Source organism: Primulina eburnea, chromosome 17 (assembly GCF_022965805.1).
Source record: "Primulina eburnea isolate SZY01 chromosome 17, ASM2296580v1, whole genome shotgun sequence".
Classification (NCBI taxonomy): Eukaryota; Viridiplantae; Streptophyta; class Magnoliopsida; order Lamiales; family Gesneriaceae; genus Primulina; species Primulina eburnea.
Window position 1 is genome coordinate 2,034,154 of NC_133117.1, and position 22,469 is coordinate 2,056,622.

Sequence of the window (22,469 nt, forward strand, 5' to 3'; positions counted from 1 at the left end):
CTTTAAAAAAACCACTTAGGCCCCGCCTAGTCGCCTAGACGGTAAGTAACCGTCCGCCTACCACATACCGCTTTTCAGAACACTGTCATCGACGAGTAAAAACCACATTGGCTCTAGGTACATATCCATTATTACACAACAATTCAAGATTCAAGCAAAGCTCCAACAAATACTATCCATATAAAGGTCTGCGTTTCTCCATGTTGACAGGTTTGCAGGGTGCTCAGTGGAGATTGGAATGGCATCTGATGAAGTCAACAAATAAATAGTCGTTCATCTGATTATGAACGAACGTGAAGTGTCTCTTTGGAGTTGTGTAAAGGTCTCGTGTTCGTTCGGTCTTATTTCCTACTTCCTTGGGAGTTGTTTAAAGATCGGAGGAGGAATACGACTAGATATTAACTACGTGACGAGTGTGTTGATCTGGTCCATAGTCCGACATGAAACAGCAAAGATTAAAACCAACACATTACACACCACATGGAAATCGATGGACTGTATCGATCACAAAATAAATTGGTACCAAGATCCTAAGCAGCAAAAATAAATGGCATTGAATTAGATTACAGGACCATCTTTTATTTTTTTCCCAGTCCGACAGCATTAACCCCTCTAGTCCAGTGCCCCAATCAATCACCCTTTCTTGCAGATCCTCAAACCTCTCGATTCAAACAACACTTACGGTACATTAGAAAATAGTTGCTAAAAGTCAGAAAACAAAATTCAATGCATTTTTTGATCAGCTTCATCTTCATCTTCATCTTCTCCTTCAGATTTACTGCAATTTTCTTTAAATTCACCGTCTTCCAATGGGCTATCCAATGCCCTCTTCTCTTGCTCCTCTTCTTCAACCTCATCCCCGTTTTTCTTCTTCGATTCAACCCTTTTATTCTTCTCGGCTTTCTCCTTCAATGTCACCAACAATTCCTCCATCGCCCTACGCCTACTGCGCCGGTACTTGATCAACACTTCACTAATATCTGCAGGAGTCATCTCTGCCTCCTCGATCACACCTTCTAATTCCTCCAGCATTTCTTTCTCCGGGTCATTCTCCTCAGTTCCCAGATAGTTCTTCAGCAGAATCTTCAATGCAGGAGATGAACAATAGCTCATGTGTATATGCATGTCCATTCTCCCACTCCTCAGCAATGCCGGGTCGAGTTTATCGATATGGTTTGTCGTGAACACGAAAATCCTCTCACTCCCACAACAAGACCACAATCCATCGGTGAAATTCAACAACCCGGAAAGTGTTATCGTGTTTGCTCCGGCCTCCGCGACATTAGACCCCGGAGGGGATGCAATGGCGAAGCTATTTTTTCTACAGCCTCCATCGGCATTATTTCTGTTAGCCAAGTTAATGGAACAATCAATGTCTTCAATAACAATAATGGACTTGGAAGTAGTTTTCATCAACAACTTCCTCAATTCAGAGTTGGTGTTCACCTCAGTTAACTCAAGATCATAAATATCATACCCAAGAAAATTAGCCATTGCCGCAATCATACTAGATTTACCAGTGCCCGGGGGACCATATAACAAATACCCTCGTTTCCATGCCCTCCCAGTTTTCTGATAAAAAGATTCCCCACTAGCGAATTCCAAAAGATCAGCCATAATCTCAGATTTCCTGACAGGATCCATGGCCAAGGTATCAAAAGTACTGGGATGCTTAAACGGCACAGATTCCCAGGGATGACCCCTCGAATCCAATGACCCGCCTCTCGAGTTCGTATAAAGCAACCTATCTTGATTCCTCCTCCGCAAATCATTCGCCTTTTCCATGACATAATCAAGATACGAACCGAGCACCATCTGTTTGCTCTTCTTCCTTACCCGGAGGGTAAACCCTCTTTTCTCCTCCGGCAATGGGCGCCACGAGAAGTTCTGAGCTTGCCTCTGCGTGACTATATGCTCCCACTCCACAGTCACCCCTTTATAAGAATCGATCAAACGGTCGTTGTTCGACAGGCCATAGGTGATGGAGGAAGAATTCAGACCACGGGTAAGACTGAGGCGGGTGCCCGATATGGAAGCTGATGAGCTCAGATACAACTGGACGGCGTTGTAAAGCTCGTTGGTGTTGACACCATCGATTTCGGTGATGTCGTAGTAGTAGCAGGACGAGAAGAAGCTGAAGAAATGGTGGAAGAGTTTGAAGGAAGCGAAGCGGAGTTCCGGGGGGAAAACTGTCTGAAGGAGGCTTTGGCAGAATGCCCAAACGCCCATTATCGAAGCCATTGTTGTCCAAATCTCCTTCATCCTCGCTTTTTTTCCGGGCTCGCCGATGTATGCAGAGGATGAAGCACGGAGAAAGGAGAATCTGCGGTTAAAGAAGAAATGTAGAAGTACAAAAATGGAGGCTTCGAGGGAGAAAGTAGGACAAGTTTGGGTGTAAAGTGGAAACACAGCGAGCCAATTGTCTGAGATTTATATAGAACTGGTGATGGTGATGCTGCTGGTTTTGTCGGAGAAATATTTTAATAATATCTATATTATATAAATCAAAACTTTATTAAATATAAAGATTACATATTAATATTCAAATCTTTGACTCGATTTCCTTATTTTATAAATCTCTATCATTTATTTAGTATGACCTATATACAATATTTTATGTAAGAGACGTTCATAAATTCAACAATATTTTGTTCAAAATTATTTCTTAATTCAAAAGGTTATTAATCATTTAAAAAAGGAAATTCATATTTCTTTTTCTTTTAATTTATATTTTTTTAATTTAGTTCTTTTTCATACTAGTATCGAAATAGTACTGAAACATGATGTAATGATACCAAAAAATGATGGTATGACGTCGAACATAACTGATATATCCGACTTTATGTCAACACTCTAACAAAAATGATTGAGATAGTATATTGACATATTACAAGATAAAAATGAAGGTAAAAAAAATTTATCTTACCAAAACATAAATTTTTCCATTAAAAAACAACAAAATAAGACAATAAGATACAAAATCAATAAAATAATTTTTGTACACTTTATTTGAAAATCAAACACCATCAAGTTAACAAAAAAAAAAAAACCCACCTACAAAATAAAAACACAAATAAATAAATAAAAAACCATAAAAACAAATAAAATAGAAAATATTAAAAGCATTGTTTAGGAAAATATTCTGTGTGCGAAAAAGACAAGTCATGATATATACAAGAAGATACGAAAAAGGGCACTTGGTAAGTGATATTCATTGGCATGTAAAAAATATAATATTTTCTTATAATATAATATAAAGGAAAATTGCAATCTTGGAAAGAATATTTACGGTTATGGAGAGATTAATTAATTGACCATTTATGACATATCTTAACTAGGTATTTTGTTTTTTAACTGCGATGAGATCTTCACGTGTATTCGAAGAGATCATTTTCTTAATTAAATAGTTGATCTAAGTCATTTTACAAATTTTTCCTGAAAAATACACATGATGAAGCCATTTTTTTAATTAGATAATTGATCGATGTTATTTTACAAATTTTTCCTATCTTAATAGGGGCTGAAGGGATGCTATTGAGTTGACATAAATAGAGATAATATACATTTCAACTATTAAAAAATAGAAACTGATATTATGAATTGGTTATATAATATGATATCAGTTGATCTGTTCATATTTACAATAAAAAATAATATTTTTGACATAAAAAATAATATTTTTTCACGATCTAGATAAAATATCAGTCTCACAAAATTGACTCGTGAGACCGTCTAGCATGATTTTTTTTTTTATATTTTAAAATGTTTACATGTGTGACCAGATCATATTATTGTATCAGTGAGCATCTATATATGATAGAGACGGAATTTAATATTTATAACAAATTACGGATTGTGGATGGATTGATGGATTTAATTATGAGACGAGATTTATTTCGCTGATGGATTTTGGGTTTTAAATCATTACTTTATATACATTTTCAAAAATTGAAGTTAAAATTATGTACAACAATTTGTATTCCACCGATAATAATCAATCAATTTATCAATGTGGTATAAATTAATTGTGTTAGCATGATGATTTTATCACATGTGTATCGAATAACAGCGTCAGTAAGTTTTCACATCATAAACAAAAATTATTTAATTCATAAGTTTTCTTCGTTTAAAATTTAATTTTTAAATCGAGTTTATTTTTTAATTATATTTATTTTATTGTGTTTCAACATAGTTAACTATCAGAATGAATAGTTGCATGTTCTGTGAAAATAACTAAGATATGTTTCGAGTTAGTGTATAATTTAAAATATTAAAGTTGGTGTAATTACTACTCATATTGATTTCAAGCAATAATATATTTGACATCAAAGTCAATATCACGTATTTAACTCTAATGAGATATAATAATTACTTGGATGAGGATTATTCAAGATCAATAATTGATAATATCGCCCCAACAATCCATACATGATATTTGAGATGTAATAGAATTTGAAAGATTTGCTTTGTTTCCTGAAAAGTGAGTTTGGGATGAAAATTAGGGGTGATCACGGTGCGGTTTTGCGGTTATTTTGAAAAAATTCAAACCGAATTGCCATATGCGGTCGGTTAGTATTTTGAAAAATTAATTGCGGTTTTACATGAAAAATTAGCCTTGCGGTTTTGAGCGGTTTCAAGCGGTTTTGCGGTCGGTTGCGGTTGTTTATTTGAAAACAACAACAATATATTGTCTTCAAATATAAAATATAGTACAAAACATATAAAAATCAAAATAGATAAAACAATAATCAAGATTCAAAACCAAGGTAATAATTTAACAACACAACACATTCACAACAAAAATGACATTTATAATATTTTATCTTTTTTTTTACTTTCAAACTTCAAACAAAATATTGTAACAAAAGAAATAAATATTTAATAAAAGACTAATTTAAAGAATAATTAAGAAAAAGATAAGTTTTATTTGTAAAAATAATAATTTTGAATAGAGTTGTGATATAATGAATGATGACTTATTTATAAAAATATGTTATTTACAAATTATTATAATTTTAGGCCTAATATTATGACAAACGATTTCGGCGGTGCGGTTTGGTGCGGTTTTTGACCAAAAAAATAACCGAACCGCGTATGCGGTGCGGTTTATGATTAATATTTTTAATCGCGGTTTTTATAAAATATTATGAAACACGGTGCGGTACAATTCGGTTCGGGCGGTTCGGGCGGTTAGTAAAAAAATTTGATCACCCCTAATGAAAATCATTTTTTTATTATAAAAAACATAAATATAAATATAATAATCAACATAAACACAAAAAATACATTATATTACTTGCACATAATAATTATTTCAACTTACATGGAGAATATTTTTTAAAAAAATTTATTGTAGAAAAGCGATTTCGTGTGAGACGTGAAATCTGAAAGATAAGTTCATCTGGTCCATATTTACAAAAAAAAAAAAATTTATTTTTAACATACGAGTAGGTCTCATGATTCATATATATCTGAGACGGATCGATTTGATTCTTACTAGTAGTGCAAAGTAATATTTTTGCATTAAAAAAATATTCATGGGATATGTCATATAAGAGTTTCGTATCATAAAATCGACATGTGAAATGTTCTCATATGAGTTTTGTGTCGATCATAAAACATAATAATTTTTTATAGACCAGGTCAAATTGGATGTTTGTCTCACAAAATAGAGCCATGAGAATTTTGTGAGACGCTCTCCTATGATTTTTTGTGCTCTCGTAAAAAAAATATAAAGTATGTAGAATAAAATACAAGTAACAATGATTTTCAATTTACTACTCTTGTAATAAATAAGTTTGAACGAACAAATTTGTTTGTTTTACTTCTGGATTTTAAGGAACCAATATATTGTATATACTAGCCCTAGTTTTGTCCGTGTTGCATGTATTTCTAGTTTAATTTTTTTTAATAGCTTTGTTAAAAATTGAAGTTAAGATCGAAAAATTAAATTTTATGCTGTTTAATAAGTTTTTCAGAATTTTTTTTTACATAGTTTTAATTTTTCATTAAAAAAAAGGACCCAAAAAGAGAGAGGAGTACTTGTGGATTTTAAAAATTACACCAAAACACTATTTTTTCTTTGTTATGCTTCAAATATTATATATAACGATTTGTTTAACAAAAAATTGAAACAAATTGGTAAAAATTTGTATGAGACGGATCTCTTATTTGGGTAATCAATGAAAAAGTATTATCTTTTATGCTAAGACTATTATTTTTTATTGTGAATATCGGAAGGGTTGATCTGTCTCACAGATAAAAATTCACAAGAGACCTACTCAACAAATTTACGTTAAAAAATGTTTACTCCGAAATCGGTATGAAGGAAAAAAATTTAAATTTATAAAAAGTGAGGAGCTATATATGTGCACCGTAAGTCAACCTACCCACCCTGAGTTCGAAGGCAGAGGGGACCATGTGCAACCCCCGACCACGTCCCTGGTTTGCTGATGCAGAGGGGGTCTACGTCCTGGGTTAGCTTATCATGGTCGGTTATAATTTTTGGTAAAATATCAAACTTTCGATTGAAAAAATGTGTAGAGTTGTTCGTATTTGCTAGAAAAAAAAAAGTTGAAATTTATTGCGAAATCTGAACCTTTCGTTGATTTTTGGTAAATGATACAGCACCTGCCATTTGTGTTAGATTTCCTCTGCATATTTTGTTTTATACCCTTCAACTCATTGCAATAATAAAATATATTTTAAAATTTTTCATCACGAGAAAATATGTAAAAACTTGCGTGAAACGATCTCACGAATCGTATTTTGTAAGACGAATCTCTTATTTGGGTCATCCATGAAAAAATATTACTTTTTATGTTAAGAATATTACTTTTTATTGTAAATATTGATAGGTTGACCCGTTTCATAAATAAAGATTCATGAGACTATCTCACAAGATACCTACTTGATAAAATATTACTACGACGGTATAAATTAAAGATCTCATACATCATTGTCTTTCGCGGTTTTCACACATTACGCAATAGAATTTAATTGATTAGTCAATATGTTTTATTCCAGCAGTCAATATAATAAATATCTTTTTACTTATTAAAAAATTAATATCATTTACTTTTTTTTATAAATATATATATATACAATGATTTTTTTTTTATTGTAATTCAAGAAATATGATATGGACATTAATGAGAAACAATTATTTTCATGTAATCAAAAATCTATTTTGTTGAATCAAAATCACTTTTTAAAATAATAAATTATATTTATCGATTAATTAATATCTCTCTGAGTTAATAAAATATCCCGGTCCCAACATAATTAATTTATAAAGGTTTTACCGTATTTCAACACGAAAATTAATTAACATAAAAAACATCAAAAAGAAAATCTAATTTATATAAACAAAATTTTTATACATGATTTCTAATAATAATGCAACTAAATCAACTTAGAGAAGAACTAAAATAATAAGGAATAAATAAAATTTTATTTTTATTATATAGAAACAGAAAAAATGCTGTGAGAAAATTGAATGAGTAATAGGCAAAAATCATATCAGTGGTGATATGGGCTGTTGGCAAGCCCAAAAGAGTTCATTGGGCCAGCCATTACTCAAAATAAAGCCCATTACCAGCCCGCCATCAAACGACCCCACCCGCCACCTTCCATTTTTCCTCATCGGATAAGCCTGCAAATGCTACACATACTTCACACACAGTGACGGTGGAACTTTGGGAAGACGAAGAAATGCTGGCAGCACGTCCCACTTCGACCTTCCACACCCCACCATTTCAGTCCAAAGTGTCAACTTCCAAGAAAGCAGGAATATTTTCTCAGTCTTCTACTTTGAATTGCTTTAGTTCCTCGGTTAATCGTCATTTTGCTTCCATGATATTGCCGAATTTCGTCTCTCGAAGTTCCAGAGCGAGAAAATTAAGAAATGGAGGCAGTAAGTGGACGAGGACATTGTTTGATCGATTTAGGATTGAAGCTTCTTTGACGGCGGAAGATAATGCTCGCATTGAGGAGGCTCCGTTACTGCTGCAACCCTCCGCTCCTTATTCCATTAAAGTCCCAGTCGGCGATCGTCATGTTAGGCTTTTGAATTCGTTGCTTTTTTTTCTCCCGTTATTTTTGTGTGTTACGTTTCATATTGCTAGTTTGCTGCTAATGGGGTTGGGGACAACTATGCTAAAGAACAATAGTTAACGATGGTTAAAGATTGTTTCTTGAATATGATTTGTTGAGAGGATGCTGGGTTTGTGACATTTTTGTTTGGTGATTATGCTTTGCTTCAAATATTTTCCTTATTATGATTTCAGGCAGAATAAATTTGGTTTTTTTAGGCATGATAGCTATGGCGTTTAAAATGGATCACAATAATTGTGGTCCAGTTTGTCTTGCTTAATTATTCCCCTAGCATATTTTTTTAGTTGTGTTATTTGGATGTTTAACAGATTTTTTAGTTGAATTTTTACCTCAAGCTGTTATGCATTTTCTGCAGATATTTGTTGAGACAGGTCACATAGGGAGACAAGCTAGTGGTGCCGTTACTGTTACAGATGGAGAAACCGTATGTTTTGAACTTAATACGTGTGTATCCCAATTAAGTTCTACCAGATTATTTCTTGGAATTTCCCTAGATCAGAAAAGTTATATATGCTGTTGCTTAATCTTAAAGAAGGTCCATTCAGATGCAAATGCACGTGCTTCTCAGTTTGGTCGGTTTGATCCGAGTAAAAGAACTTTAGTGTGAAGTTCAAGCTGAAGTGCTGAACCTATCGTTGATAGATGTATAAATGTGTTAGCAGCATGTTGTTTAAAACACTTTTTTTGATGTTTTTTGTAGATCATCCACACAACTGTTTGTATGGCCGAGGATCCTAGCGAGCCTTCTGATTTTTTCCCTCTTTCGGTAGATTATCAAGAAAGATTTTCGGCAGCTGGTCGAACCAGGTAAATATGCACATTTTTTCTTCCTTCTAATATTTGAAATCCATGGATGTTCTGTGATGGAGGATTAAGTTTTTGTTAACCTGCCTCTCTGCAGTGGAGGATTTTTTAAACGAGAGGGAAAGACCAAGGATCATGAGGTATTTCCACTTTTGTAACCTGCTAAGGAATTTTACTGTTGGGATACCATGGGCTATTTCATGGTTAAATGAGCGCCATTTAATTTTTACATGCTTGCATGACATTATAATTTCTTTTGTCTGGGTAAAACTAATGCAAATTGATGCTGATGATCTCAGTATCCAGAGAGAGGATTTTTTTGCTGATACCAGTGACTGCCTTTGCTGTCTCTGATAACATATATTTTTGAATTATAGAATGGTATTCTATATCTCCCCTCATCACAATTCATTAATTTACATTTATAGTAAATAGTAATATTTGGTGGAAGAACCTTTCTATCAAATCACTCATCACAAATATTGTCGAATTCAAGTATAAAATTGTTTTGCAAGGACCGCACAATTATGAAGTTAAAATTTAGGGCACATAGTTGAATAATAAGAGATTGATGGTAGTGACCGATAAAATTATTAAATGAGAAAAAACAATTCAACATACAACTGTCTACACTCTGGATTCATATGCACATGAGATATTCACAAAAGAATGGTGAAGAAATGATCTAACAATTCAACATACAAATGTCTGTAAGCAAAGCAAGAGAGCATTTATTCGTAGAAAGCTTATGCAAAAATACAAAACTTGAAATTGAGGAAACATATTTTTACGAGTGACTGAGAAATAGACAGGAGTTTAGAGTAATCAATAGAAACTCATATGATTGTACAAGATTCTGTCAGCTCAGTAAATCAACGTTATCACGAAAGCATTTTTTGTGCTTTCTTGAATTTTTACGCCTTTATGTTTAGTTCTTTGTCTATGTTCTCATTCTTCTAGATCTGGGTACGCCTTTACATGTTTTATCTTTTCGCTTCTTTTAAATTGCCTGCCTATTTTGAAACCTATTATGACGACTTGACGACTTAATACTATGCATAGGATCTCAAAAGTTATTAGGAAAAAAACATAAAACTTATAGCCGAATTTTTTCCTTTTTGTTTTTTTTATCAAAAAATTAACGTAGTTCGAGAAAGACACTGGATCCATCACCACTTGGTCCTTGTTAGTCTTTATATTCGGGCTACTTCTTATGACTTTGCACCTTGGTCTTCCTTCTTTATTCAGGAAGGTCTGTCAGTTTCAAATGACCTTCACGTTCGGATTGCCTATCCCTCTTAGACAGCCTCAAGTTGCCTTCCTACTTGAGGCTGTCATAGACTACAAGTTGTGAACAGTTCATTTTCGATTGCCGACTTTTGTCTGTTATACGTGTTAAGTTGGTCATCGAATTTAGTTTGAGCTTCCAATTGGTTACTTACCGACTGCTACACCATTAATTGGGCTCCTGATCGTCCTAGATTGTCAAATTGAGCTTTCTAATGCTCTTCCTGATTTGCTCAATCGGATGAGCATCCAACTTCCCAACTTCTCAACACTTGCATTTTTGGACTTTTCTCCACTGGTAATATCGTCAGTCATTAATTTCATTTGGTTGACCATTGTCTTCCAATTGACTTGCTGTTGTCCATTGACTTTGTTCTACTTCCGATTGTGTTTCTTGCATAAAAAAGTTCAGTCCCTTTGCACCATAACTTTCCAAAATAATGGAAAGTGATTGTGTAACTGCTTGCTTTGTCTATGATAAAGTAAATTAATGTATTGGGAAGAAAGTTGCTCAACTTTTTATACCACTAGAATAAACAAATACCAAAACAATTGATATATAATCGGCATCACTCTTGTATTTATTTTAGTGGGCTCGGGGTCGATTATGTGATACTTTTACAGTTGTGGATTTTACCAGTAATTATGTCACTTTATTTATTGACATTTGGATGTATGCCTCTCCCCCTCTATCAAATTGTCTATATGTACTTGACATTTGAATTAAGTAGTTTCTTCTTGCAGGTTCTCATCTGCCGACTCATAGATAGACCTCTTCGCCCAACGATGCTCAAGGGATTTTATCATGAAACACAGATATTATCTTGGGTATTTATTTTTCGTGATACAATGTTAGGTTATAAACTTCAGAGGTGTACCATCCCAAAAGAGTTGTTTATTGAGTGTTATTACCTTCCTGGGTTTATAAGTTACTACTTATTAGTTTTAATGTTCGATATAGGACATTTGTAGCATTGCCGAGCTCTTGAGAAGCCGACATTCGTGGAAGCCAACTCTAGACGGCTTTCACATACCTTTCAGTATTCAGTCATGCACCTTAATCTAGCCTATAATATGCATTTTTTTGACAATTATCAACACTTATCTGATGATGGCTTTTTGGTCGTCCTTTCCGCTATGTCAACTCTCCATGAGAACACCGATGCTATGTTATAAATCTAAGAGGTGTACCATCCGAAAAAGCTTGCCTGTTAGGTGGTATAACTTTCTTGGGTTTATAAGCTCCTCTTTATTAATTTTAATGTTTGATGTGAAACATTTGTGACATTTAACAAGTGAATCAGTGAAAATAGCTCTCTGTATTGTTTTTCCCATACATTTCATTATAATGTCATTCTCTCAAATACTTGTTCTCATGGAATAAATATTGTGGAAATCTGAAAATCAGTTGCCTTTAAAGACTTTTAAAGATGGAAATCGCTGTGATTTTGATGTATATAAGCAAATATCTGAAACATTATGAGATGACTAGCAAATCTTGAAAATTGAATTTTTTGTTTAGACTGAGTTGCAGATGTCAGCTATAGATATCTTCAGATACTAATTAGAAAAACTAAGCTCACCGGATTTGAGCCAACTGAAATGAGTTGATTTTTTAGCTTAAATACGAGTGATATGAGTCAGCCACGTCACATGATTTTGAAGTGAGGTTCTTTTTGTCAGTTTTAGTTGGATTAACTACTCATCCCTAGCCAGCTCATGATTGTGCAACACTGACAGTATTATTTCATGCCTTTTGAATTTCATCATCCCATGGGACAGGTTCTAAGTTATGATGGTTTACATCCCCCAGATTCTTTGGCAGTAACAGCAGCTGGAATTGCCGTGTATGCCCATTTCTTTTTCTTTCTTTTTACTGGCTGACTATATCAGGTTAATCAATTTGATCTAATTTATGAAATTTAATTTTTTATGTGAAAAATCTTATAAAACAGAGCTCTTTCAGAAGTGCCAAATTCTAAAGTTATTGCTGGGGTGCGAGTTGGTCTTATTGGCGACAAGTTTGTTGTGAATCCAACTACCAAGGAGATAGAAAACTCTAAGCTGGACTTGTTGCTAGCAGGGACAGATAGTGCTATACTGATGATAGAGGTTATTTTTTTAAATTTTGAGATCTGTGCTTTTAATTATATCTAGAATCCAGGAAATGACTGGTAAAACAGAGTTTGACGGTTCTATGGAAAAATCTATAACATTATGATCAAAAAGTTTGATTAATCTGATGTTTGCTTGTAAAATTTGGTTTGCCTTTTGGGCGGTTGGAATATATATGTCATAGCTTTGAAATCATATTACGCTGTCTATACTATTCCCTTACCTAAAACCTATGGAACAGTAACTGATGCGCTTGAACTTCATAAATTGGGTTGCCCGAGGTTTCATATCTGAAATATAGCATTAAAAGGTTGATTTACAAAATAATGATCGAAAGATACTCTCTATTTTGTAGAAGTTCTCATAAATCAGATTGTCATCATTTATAGATGTTATTCACATAGATTATTGGTTATTTACTAAAAAATACCAGCTTCAAAGTTTGGTAGTTGGTACATATTCACTGCATCCTGTTGCCAAACACTGGCTTACTGACCTTAAATTCTAGCAGAAAGGATATCTCCATAGGTTGGTTAAAGATGTTTCTCACTGCATAAATGATTCACATATATTTTGTATAATAAAGATTATTTTGAAGTACTGGATTCCTGAGGTTTTATGTTCTAACCTCTTTCGTGTTCAATCAATGGATTATCATAGGGTTATTGCGACTTCCTTCCTGAAGAGAAGTTATTGCAAGCTGTAGAAGTTGGACAGGTTCCTTACTTCTGTGCTTCTTATCTTGATATGCCATGTATTGATTTGTTGTGGTTCAATTGCGGAATAGCAGTATGTCTGTGTGAAGGAATATTTTTTGTGTTTCTCAAAATACATTTGCAATTTCTGGCCCACTGCGGGTCAAAAAAGTATTTTCACCATAAGCTACCTTTGATGTTATTTAATCCACTTCAATTTTTTTAGAACAATCATAAATCTTGTTAAGCTTTGTGTGAGTAACTAGAAGTTTTTACTGCCTGCAATGTCAGAACGCAGTGCGGACTATTTGCAAAGAGGTGGAAATCTTGGTGAAGATGTGTGGGAAACCAAAAATGCTTGACGCAATCAAACTGCCTCCTCCTGAGCTGTATAAGCATGTTGAAGTATGCTTAATCTTCTCTTATGACATTATTTCCCATAATACTTTTTCATGTTATAAATTCTAACTTCATGATCTTAAAAATAAATCCTAGCCAAATTTTATTAGTGTCACATCTTTATTTGTCCCAGTGTATTGTTTTTATCTTGTACTCTTAGCATCCTTTTAACCTCAGCGTGTGGGAATTGGGATAAACTCATGACATGGAAATTATCAAGTCATTTTGTCTTTTGTGTGGTTGTAACCTTTTATTCACCATATAATGTATTAATATTGGTATTTTTTTAGTTTTTCAATTCCTTTTGATTTGGGATGTCTGTGCACATCCAAAACATAGACGTATAGGTACAGATCTACTGATGATCTTAAATTTTATTGCAGTAATTTTTTTATCTATCCTATCAAGAATTTTCTCATCTTTCTTGTATAAATGCTGGTGAGACTTTCCTCCGTGTATCTAAATGCAATTAGTACTTATGCCGTAATGAAAAATCAGTGAGTTGTGAGAACACTCAAGGAACAGTGCAGATCAACTAAGACATTGATTGTTGCTACACATTTTGGTTTCTTTGTTTGAGAGGTAAGTTAGGAAATCCAGTATTTGTTGAGTGGAAGAGCAGAGCTTATTATTTGAGTGAGTTGCATTACTTGTTTTGATATGTCTTAAGTAGGTAAGCATGTTTCAAACTATATTTTCAACTTTTTATGACTTCATGTCTCTTGGATGTTTGTTTGGTAGATAAACAGTGTGTAGGGTTGAATATTATTGGCTTTCTAAACATGATGTTTCCTTTGTAGCGCCAACTTGTGAAACATCGTATAAAACTATTTTGAACCTCTGGATATTTAATACTGTTATGATTGTAAGTATAGTATCATCTTAAGTCATGACAGTGATTTTTGATAATATTCAGGAAATTGCAGGTGATGAGTTAGTTCAAGCTCTTCAAATTAAGAACAAAATACCTAGAAAGAAGGCGTTGTCATCTTTGGAAGCAAAGGTGTTGAGCATATTTACTGAACAAGGATTTGTTAGTAAAACAGAAGCTGTTGTTACCAGTGAAGTGGGCCAGGACTTGCTTGATGATGAAGAAGAGGATGAAGAGTTTGTAGTGGATGGTGAAGTTGATGAAGGTGATGTTCATATCAAGCCAGTCTCAAAAAAACCCACCCCCTTGGTAATTGTTGGCCATGGAGGCAACCTTCATACTTTTCTTTTTACGGATGATTGCTCATTTGCATCTATGGATGATAACGCAAAAAAATTGTTTAAATTTCTTCCTGAAAATTTAAGTGTTACAGGTGTTATTGCAATTAACATAGTTTGCGTCAATTCATTTTCTTCTAGTTTTACTCTGAAGTAGATGTGAAGCTTGTTTTCAAAGAGGTTTCATCCAAGTTTTTGAGGAGGCGTATTGTGGAGGTAAGATTTCCTATAAGCATATGTTATCTTAATCTATATGCTTTTATTTTTGAAATCAAACTTATTTTAAAATCAAATTTAATATTATTACATCACGATGTATCTATGCTATGATTTGATTGTGGTTTATCTAAGGGAAAATTCCTATCATATCTATATCTCAATTTATTTTTACTTATATAGAGATATATTAATTATATCATAATTAAAAGATGGTTTCATGCAAGATTTTTGTCAAGTTTTGATATATATTTGAACGATTTATTTGTAATCTAGTTATGCGGAAAATTTAATACCATATTTACCTCAATAGACTTTCTTTTGCACAAGGATGTGACAGTTGTATCCTAACATAATAGAAATTTAAGAGTTTTTGCCCCCTAGACACTGTTGTGGATGTGGCCTTTATGTTTGAATTATGTAAATCTTTTGCCTGTTACCTCTCAGATAAATGACGACTCTACAAAATTCAATATTTAATTATAACTTGCAGTTTACTTCAATGGATCCTCACTCTTATCCAAATATATCATCTTGTTTTTAATTGTTGTCTGCCTAAGTCTTGTGGTTTTGTTTATATTTCACATTGATGTTAGCATCATATTGTGACATGGTTATTTATTAGCATTCAATGTCATATGGTTGGATTTGATTTTGAATGGAAAAAGCGAAGTTGTTCACTTACAGTGTGTTTGGTTCGATAGATTTCATGAAATTTGGTAGGATTTGGAATTAAAAATTCTATTTTGAGTGTTTGGTATAATGATATTTTAAAATGGGATTTGTATTTGTTGGAATTTGTTGGGATTTGATAGAATTTGATATAAATCACAACAAAAATGAAAGAACTACTTGAGATTTGGGTTATATGGACAAAATATTTTTTTTGTGCTTTTCAGAACTTATAAAATATCATTTTCACAAAAATCACTACATTTGATTCACATACACTTATATACATTTGAAAAAACTATTTTGAAATCAATTAAAATATTTATGTATTTTAAAAATTATGTAAATTTTTTCTTTTTGTAGGATCGAACGCTTACCGTTTTATCAAAAACTATAGCTAGTGTTAATGGTGCAACTCAAATCTTTTACACCACACAACAGCTCAAACACCACGGTTCGATCGCTCTACCAAGCAAAGATAATTATTGCACCCAACAATCTCCCTCCCAATAATTGCACTCCTTGCGATCAATGAGAATCGAACTCACGACCTTGGCTCTGATACCAATTGTAGGACCGAGCGCTTGTCGCTTTACCAAAATCTATAGCTAGTGGTAATTGTGCAATTCAAATCTTTTAAACCGCACAACAGCTCAAGCACCAAGGTTCGATCGTTCTACCAAGTAAGGACAATTATTGCACCCAACACTTTTGGACCTGGATTATTTTTAATACTAAAAAACCTGATTAATCATAATCCGGTGGCTTTATCTCAATTTTCTTTTGATGGCTTTTTGCATTGCTAAATATAATTTTTTTATTATATTTTTATTTATAATATTTAAACAATACATGGTATCAAATGTTACTAATTAAGAAGGGATTAAAAAAAAGTAAAACAAAATTTTTAAATATCAAATAATATTAATTTGATTATCAAATTGAATTCTTAAATAACATTTGTCAAACACCAAAATGGAATTCTAAATCCATAGATTTAGAATCCAAATCCGAATCCAATTCCCAATTTTAGTTAAACATGGTATAAGTGTTCAAATTCTTATATAATTTTTTTTGCTTTGCCATAACATAAATTATAGCAGCCTTTTTCCTGATGAATAAATTGTTTTTCTTGTTCCATGATTTTCACTCTGGTATCTTTTATCTCTCATTTATGTAGGGAGGAAAAAGAAGTGATGACAGAAAACCGGAGGATTTACGGCTGATTACTTCACGTTGCGGGTTTCTTCCTAGAGCTCATGGCAGTGCTCTTTTCACTCGTGGTGAAACACAGGTTCGGTGATATTAGTTTGTTGCTCTTTTACATTTTTCTCATTTTCTTTTCATCAACCTTTTATTTTGGAGATTGAAAAGTTTTGATTGTGGAAAAAATAGTTATTTTTTTAAATTTCTTTTAAAATAGTAAATAGCTGCATTCTAATAAAAATGATTATGATGAGTAAAAACATTTTAGATCACAGGAAATGTTAATCACTGAGTTCAAAATTCTCTACAAGCAATTTTATTTATTTCATGTAAAATTACAATTGATAAAAAAGATATACCGAGAAAAAGCATTATAGATAACGGGAAATGTTAAAAGTAATTGTCTCATATGGGATTCCACTTGGTTCTTGTATAACTAATATAGATGTATGGAATAGTTTTCCAGCCTATCAATAAATTGTAACATCCTTTCATTTTGAAAAATTAGAATGTGTTCTCATTCTTGTTTTGTAGTCATTAGCTGTGGTTACACTTGGTGATAAACAAATGGCACAGAGACTAGATAACCTTATAGATGAAGACGAGTTCAAGAGATTCTATCTTCAGGTAAAACTTTGTAAAATTTTTGTGTATCTCTAGTTGAAGCAGTTATATTAGCTGCTGGTAGAAATCCATGATAGTTTCAGACTTGACCTTGATTTCAACAAGTTAACAACCTGAACTTCTGGTGATGTGCTCTTTCCTCTTGCAATATTTTTTATATTGCATACTGCTTCCGCCGTAGCTAAACAGTTTGGCGGAACCTTTCCAATACACTAACCATATGTATTTTCTCAATTCTAAAGGTTAGCGGTTTCCTGATTATGTTTGTTAATTTTCTATTATTGACCATATTACTCTAATTCGCATATCTGAAGATCACATGAAATTTACTAGAAGAAGATGAATTGATTGATGATGCAAACCTATGTTAAGGGTCTAAGCAACTCCTTTATAATTGTGCACTGAATAACAGCTGCACAAACAGTTTTAATGTGGGGTTTTCTTACTCACATTTAATTCATTTATTTCAATTACACATCAATTAAACTAAATTAAATTAATAATCAAAGCATATTACATTTTATAACAGGCAAGTGTGACAATTATCTAGAATCTCCATATGCTTTTTTTACAAATTGTCAATACTTGTGCTTCAAAGCAATGTTACATAGGAAGGTGTTCCAATTTTCTTCCGCTCCTAAAATGAATATTCATTCATAAGCACTGTTATTTCTAGATTCACTGGCATTGACTCATCTATTTTGCCCGTTGGGTTGTATAGTATGTCATTCTGAATTGAAAATCCAAGGCTTTAGTTAATAAAATCAAGAAAAATTCTGTATCTCTGTTGGTTTCACATGTAGTACTCTTTTCCTCCCTCGTGTGTTGGAGAAGTTGGCCGTCAAGGAGCACCATCTAGAAGAGAGATTGGCCATGGAATGCTTGCTGAGAGAGCTCTGGAGCCTATATTGCCTTCAGAAGATCACTTCCCTTACACTATTCGTGTTGAGAGTACCATAACGGAAAGCAATGGCTCTTCAAGGTAGTGCATCGTGTTGGTTGGTTCGGTGACCAAGTATTTTCTCCTTATGTTCTTTATGCCTCAAATTTTTTCTCATAACCCTGACGCTGCTTGCAATTTAGAAATGAGGTTGGAAGACTAAATGGTCTCGAGTCATTCCATGCTTTATTGATATTTGATAGTATGTTTGAATCCACAAAAGCTACTTCCAAGGCAATACTAATTCCAAAAATGTGGAATCTCCTGTTGTTTACCTCGTTCCCATGCGTTTGGCCTTTCCTAATGATTCTGGGATTTAATTCGTCAAATAAATTAAGAATACGATGAGGTAGATCCTTTTTTTAATCCTTTTTCCCATATCCTAAATACCTCCCTTACCACCACTCTCTGTTGTCCCTGCACCTATCACCTATCAGTAATCCTTGCCCTCTGTCCACCTTTACTTGTCAAATCATGTGGTACCCCCACTAAATCTCTGCTTACATACCATTTGAAACCATGCTAGCCATGAGGCACTCTTTTGCTCAGCCACCACCTCTTTTCATGACTCGTCCCTGGATGCGACAACCACCCAACACTACCACAAATACTCTAACCCCATCCCTGTTAGTTACTGCCAATCTATACGCTTAACCCTGTCTCAGTCAGTGTGACTCTGCTCTGCAGACCTAGAACCATCCACCACCTACCACTCTTTACTTGAACCAAGGAACACCAAGTTTCAACCCCACCCCTTTTCTTAATAAAAAGTCATTAGGTTTTGTAGTGATTAGTTATTGATTTTTTTATATATTTAGTATTTGCGTTTGGCAGTATGGCGTCCGTGTGTGGGGGTTGCTTAGCTTTACAAGATGCTGGCGTTCCAGTGAAGAGTTCAATTTCCGGAATAGCAATGGGTATGGTCTTGAACACTGAAGAGTTTGGAGGAGACGGCACTCCACTTATCCTATCTGACATAACAGGTGGTGAAGATGCTTCAGGAGATATGGATTTCAAGGTCGTGGCTACTTTATTTTCCAATATTAATTTGTTTTCTCGACCTCTCTCTTAGTTTGTCTAGAAAAATATGCGCTGTTTTCCTTTGCTTATTTGGTCTAGAGGAATTCCATGCTGTGTGTTGTCACTCATGCATTGATGAAGTTGCTAGACTCGTGTTGAGTAAATTATAATTTGGCGCTTCAGGTTGCTGGAAATGAAGATGGGTTAACTGCATTCCAGATGGACATAAAGGTCAAATCAGTTTTTCATTGTGAAATTTATTTCTCTAATTTCTCCATGTGTGTAATTGAGTTAGCTAATCATGTACTCTGGATCTATCTTGTCCTACTATTGATACTGTATCTGTTTGTTCATTATTAAATAGTCTGGGTTCATTATAAATATGTAATGGCAGGTGGGAGGAATTACTATACCAGTCATGAAAGAAGCTCTCCTGCAAGCAAGAGAGGGTCGAAAGCAAATTCTTGGTATATTATTGAATCATGCTATCAACTGCCGTGATATAAGATCTGACCTGTACGTGCCTGAAAATCTTGGATAACCAAATTGGAATTCACAGTGGCCTCTAGCACTTTAGATAAGCAACCGGATGAATAGAACTAGGATAATAAAGTCGATTTTTGGATATCTTTTAAGGAACCAATAGATGCACCAAGAATGAAATGTACTGTTATAGGTGGTACCTTCTACCTTCAATCTCTGAAGCTCATTTTCCTTTCTGTTTCTTCTTTAGCCGAGATGTCAGAATGCTTTCCTCCTCCTTCGAAGAAACTGTCCAAATATGCTCCTATAATTCATGTTATGAAGGTTTGTCAATCTAGATGTCCATCTTATTTGATTTTATCAGAACTGAGATGTGGATTTATTATAACTTTTATGCTAAAGCAGGTGAAACCAGAGAGGGTTAACCTTATCATTGGTTCAGGCGGCAAAAAAGTGAAAAGCATAATTGAGGAGACTGGAGTCTATTCTATAGAGGCTCAAGATAACGGAATTGTTAGTCAGAAGATAACTTATCCTCTCATTGTTGATTGTTAATCTTAGTTTCTTTTCAAGAATGAAGCATAACATGTGGATGTCACACTGACAGGTTAAAATAACATCTAAAGATTTATCAAGTTTGGAGAAGTCTATAGCCATTATTAGCAACCTCACTATGGTTCCAAGTGTTGGTGACATTTACAGGTCTCCTTTCTATTTTATCCGTTCTTAGTCTGCCTTGGACATTGTTCATTTTTGAGGAATTCCTGGCTATAAGGCTACATTGACTGACTTTGAGAGGCTATCAACCGAGACTATGGATTTTGGAGACGTTCCGAGTTCCTGAATAGTGTTACGTAAACCGAATTTCAGTATTAATTTTGAGGATTTGTAGTTATCAAGCATAATAATTTATCTGTTGGAGGTGGCTGCTGAGTCTATATTAAGAGTTTCGTATCACTGTAGAAACTGAATTTATCTCTGAAAATGTTCTTTGTTTGGAAAGTATATAATAAATGATCTAAACCTCTGTCTCCCAATTGTTACCAGAGTATCTGATTGTGATTTTGTATTTAGGAATTGCGAGATCAAATCTATTGCTCCATATGGAGTTTTTGTGGAGATTTCACCTGGCCGAGAGGTAGTCCAAATTTTGAAAAAGCATTTGTGCTGCGTGCATTAGAGCATCATTTAATAATCTATTTTGTAGCACTTTATGAATTCTTGTCATTCCTCTGGCCTAACATGGTGTAGTTGTTTATGTTTATGCTTCAGGGACTGTGTCATATTAGTGAGTTGAGCTCAAGTTGGTTGGCAAAGGCAGAAGATGTAAGTATTCTGCACCGAAGTTCTTTAACGAATTCTTGAGGATTGTGATGCTAACATATTCAAGTGCAAATCACAGGCTGTCAAAGTTGGAGATACTATTGATGTAAAGCTCATTGAGGTTGATTTTTCTGCTACAAGTTTTATGTTGCTATTGACTCTACTAATGTAACTAAATCATTTTTGTTAGTATTGTACTACCCCGAATTACGAAGGTTATGTTTTATAGATCAATGGAAAAGGACAACTTCGGTTGAGCCGGCGTGCCTTACTTCCAGATTCCAACACTGAGAATTCGGGCAAAACGCAACTTACTGTGGACCTCAGTGAAGAAAATATCGAGAAGAGTAAACGAAAGAGAGTCACGAAGGCTGTAGAAGTTGAAAATGCTGAACTATCCGATGAAATAAGTGTTGATATTAAAGTCACGAGGTCCTCCAAAAGCAAGCCTGTAGAGGCCGATACCCTCATGGAGGACAAGTTTGTCAAGAAATTGGTAAGTTCGGCAAAAGATGCACTTGAATCAGAAAGAAGCAGGCCAAAGAAAAGTAGTGACAAACCTGCCATCAGTGTTTCCAGCAAGAATGAAACCGCAGTAGTAAATGGAGAAGCCAAGAGTGGATAGATATGATAACTTAAGGATTTTTGCAACACAACACTGATGGATCGAATTTCCTCCGATGGAGAACAAAGGTATGAAGCAGCATCTCCATATCCTGTCAACTTATATTTATTGGCTATTACACATCCATAGTTTGTTATCTTTCAATGTTTGAAAATACAACTTAACACATTGATTTTTAATCACTTGGGCTTGGGCTGTGTCTAAGAGTTGTCTGAAACTTTTGCCGTTATTTCTGATAGGAAATTTACTCCCATGAAGTTGACCAGCTTGCCTATATCCAAAAGTGATACACTTTTTAAAACCAACGAAGGGTGCTATGTCTTTTATGCATGACAAACAAGAGTTCCAAGTGTCATGTAAGCTGGATAAACTCGCTTCTCGTTTTCGTTCTACTCGCGGTACTACCATGATGAAGATCTGCACGATGCTCCAGACCTGTTTTCTTGGCTCCAGCTCGCTCACAATATCTGCATTTTCCATGTGTTACAGGTTGTTTTTCTCATCTGACGACACACTACTTTTTCATGTGGTTCCCTATTAAAGCAGTTGAGTTTAGCAGCAACTATAGCACATTTTTTACACCTCGAATTTAATGCACGAGCAGCAGAATTGTGATCATATATCCTCGTAGCATGTTTTAGTTCTAAGGTAGGTAGGTAGGTAGGTAGGTGCATGTACCTCCTCTTCGTTTTAATTGGATTTTGTTAGATATTAATGTATCAATGTCGTTTAAATT

General features: G+C 34.0%; 2 protein-coding genes across 4 annotated transcripts; one reads left to right on the top strand and one right to left on the bottom strand.

Moving 5' to 3' along the window:
• Window positions 1-292: 292 nt before the first annotated feature.
• Window positions 293-2,408, bottom strand: LOC140818573 (AAA-ATPase At4g25835-like). The gene has a single exon (XM_073178577.1). It carries the CDS (start codon window positions 2,260-2,262, stop codon window positions 724-726), a length of 1,539 nt encoding a protein of 512 aa, XP_073034678.1. The 5' UTR covers window positions 2,263-2,408; the 3' UTR covers window positions 293-723.
• A 5,224-nt stretch (window positions 2,409-7,632) lies between these two features.
• Window positions 7,633-22,437, top strand: LOC140818745 (probable polyribonucleotide nucleotidyltransferase 1, chloroplastic). 3 transcript variants are annotated; one of them, XM_073178794.1, is made up of 25 exons: window positions 7,633-8,058; window positions 8,471-8,539; window positions 8,816-8,922; window positions 9,017-9,059; window positions 10,951-11,034; window positions 11,989-12,053; window positions 12,162-12,318; window positions 12,982-13,038; window positions 13,308-13,421; window positions 14,332-14,595; window positions 14,766-14,840; window positions 16,693-16,806; window positions 17,253-17,345; window positions 18,146-18,324; window positions 19,117-19,300; window positions 19,486-19,533; window positions 19,697-19,769; window positions 20,036-20,109; window positions 20,191-20,298; window positions 20,393-20,487; window positions 20,860-20,923; window positions 21,058-21,111; window positions 21,188-21,229; window positions 21,338-21,801; window positions 21,973-22,437. In XM_073178794.1, exons 1-24 carry the CDS (start codon window positions 7,714-7,716, stop codon window positions 21,731-21,733), a joined length of 2,904 nt encoding a protein of 967 aa, XP_073034895.1. In that variant the 5' UTR covers window positions 7,633-7,713; the 3' UTR covers window positions 21,734-21,801; window positions 21,973-22,437. The 3 variants fall into 3 exon arrangements, with proteins under 3 accessions (XP_073034895.1, XP_073034897.1, XP_073034896.1); XM_073178796.1 differs by lacking the exons at window positions 7,633-8,058; window positions 8,471-8,539 and adding an exon at window positions 9,219-9,300 and having other exon boundaries at window positions 8,849-8,922; window positions 21,973-22,430; XM_073178795.1 differs by lacking the exons at window positions 7,633-8,058; window positions 8,471-8,539; window positions 8,816-8,922 and having other exon boundaries at window positions 9,040-9,059; window positions 10,938-11,034; window positions 21,973-22,431.
• Window positions 22,438-22,469: the final 32 nt, after the last annotated feature.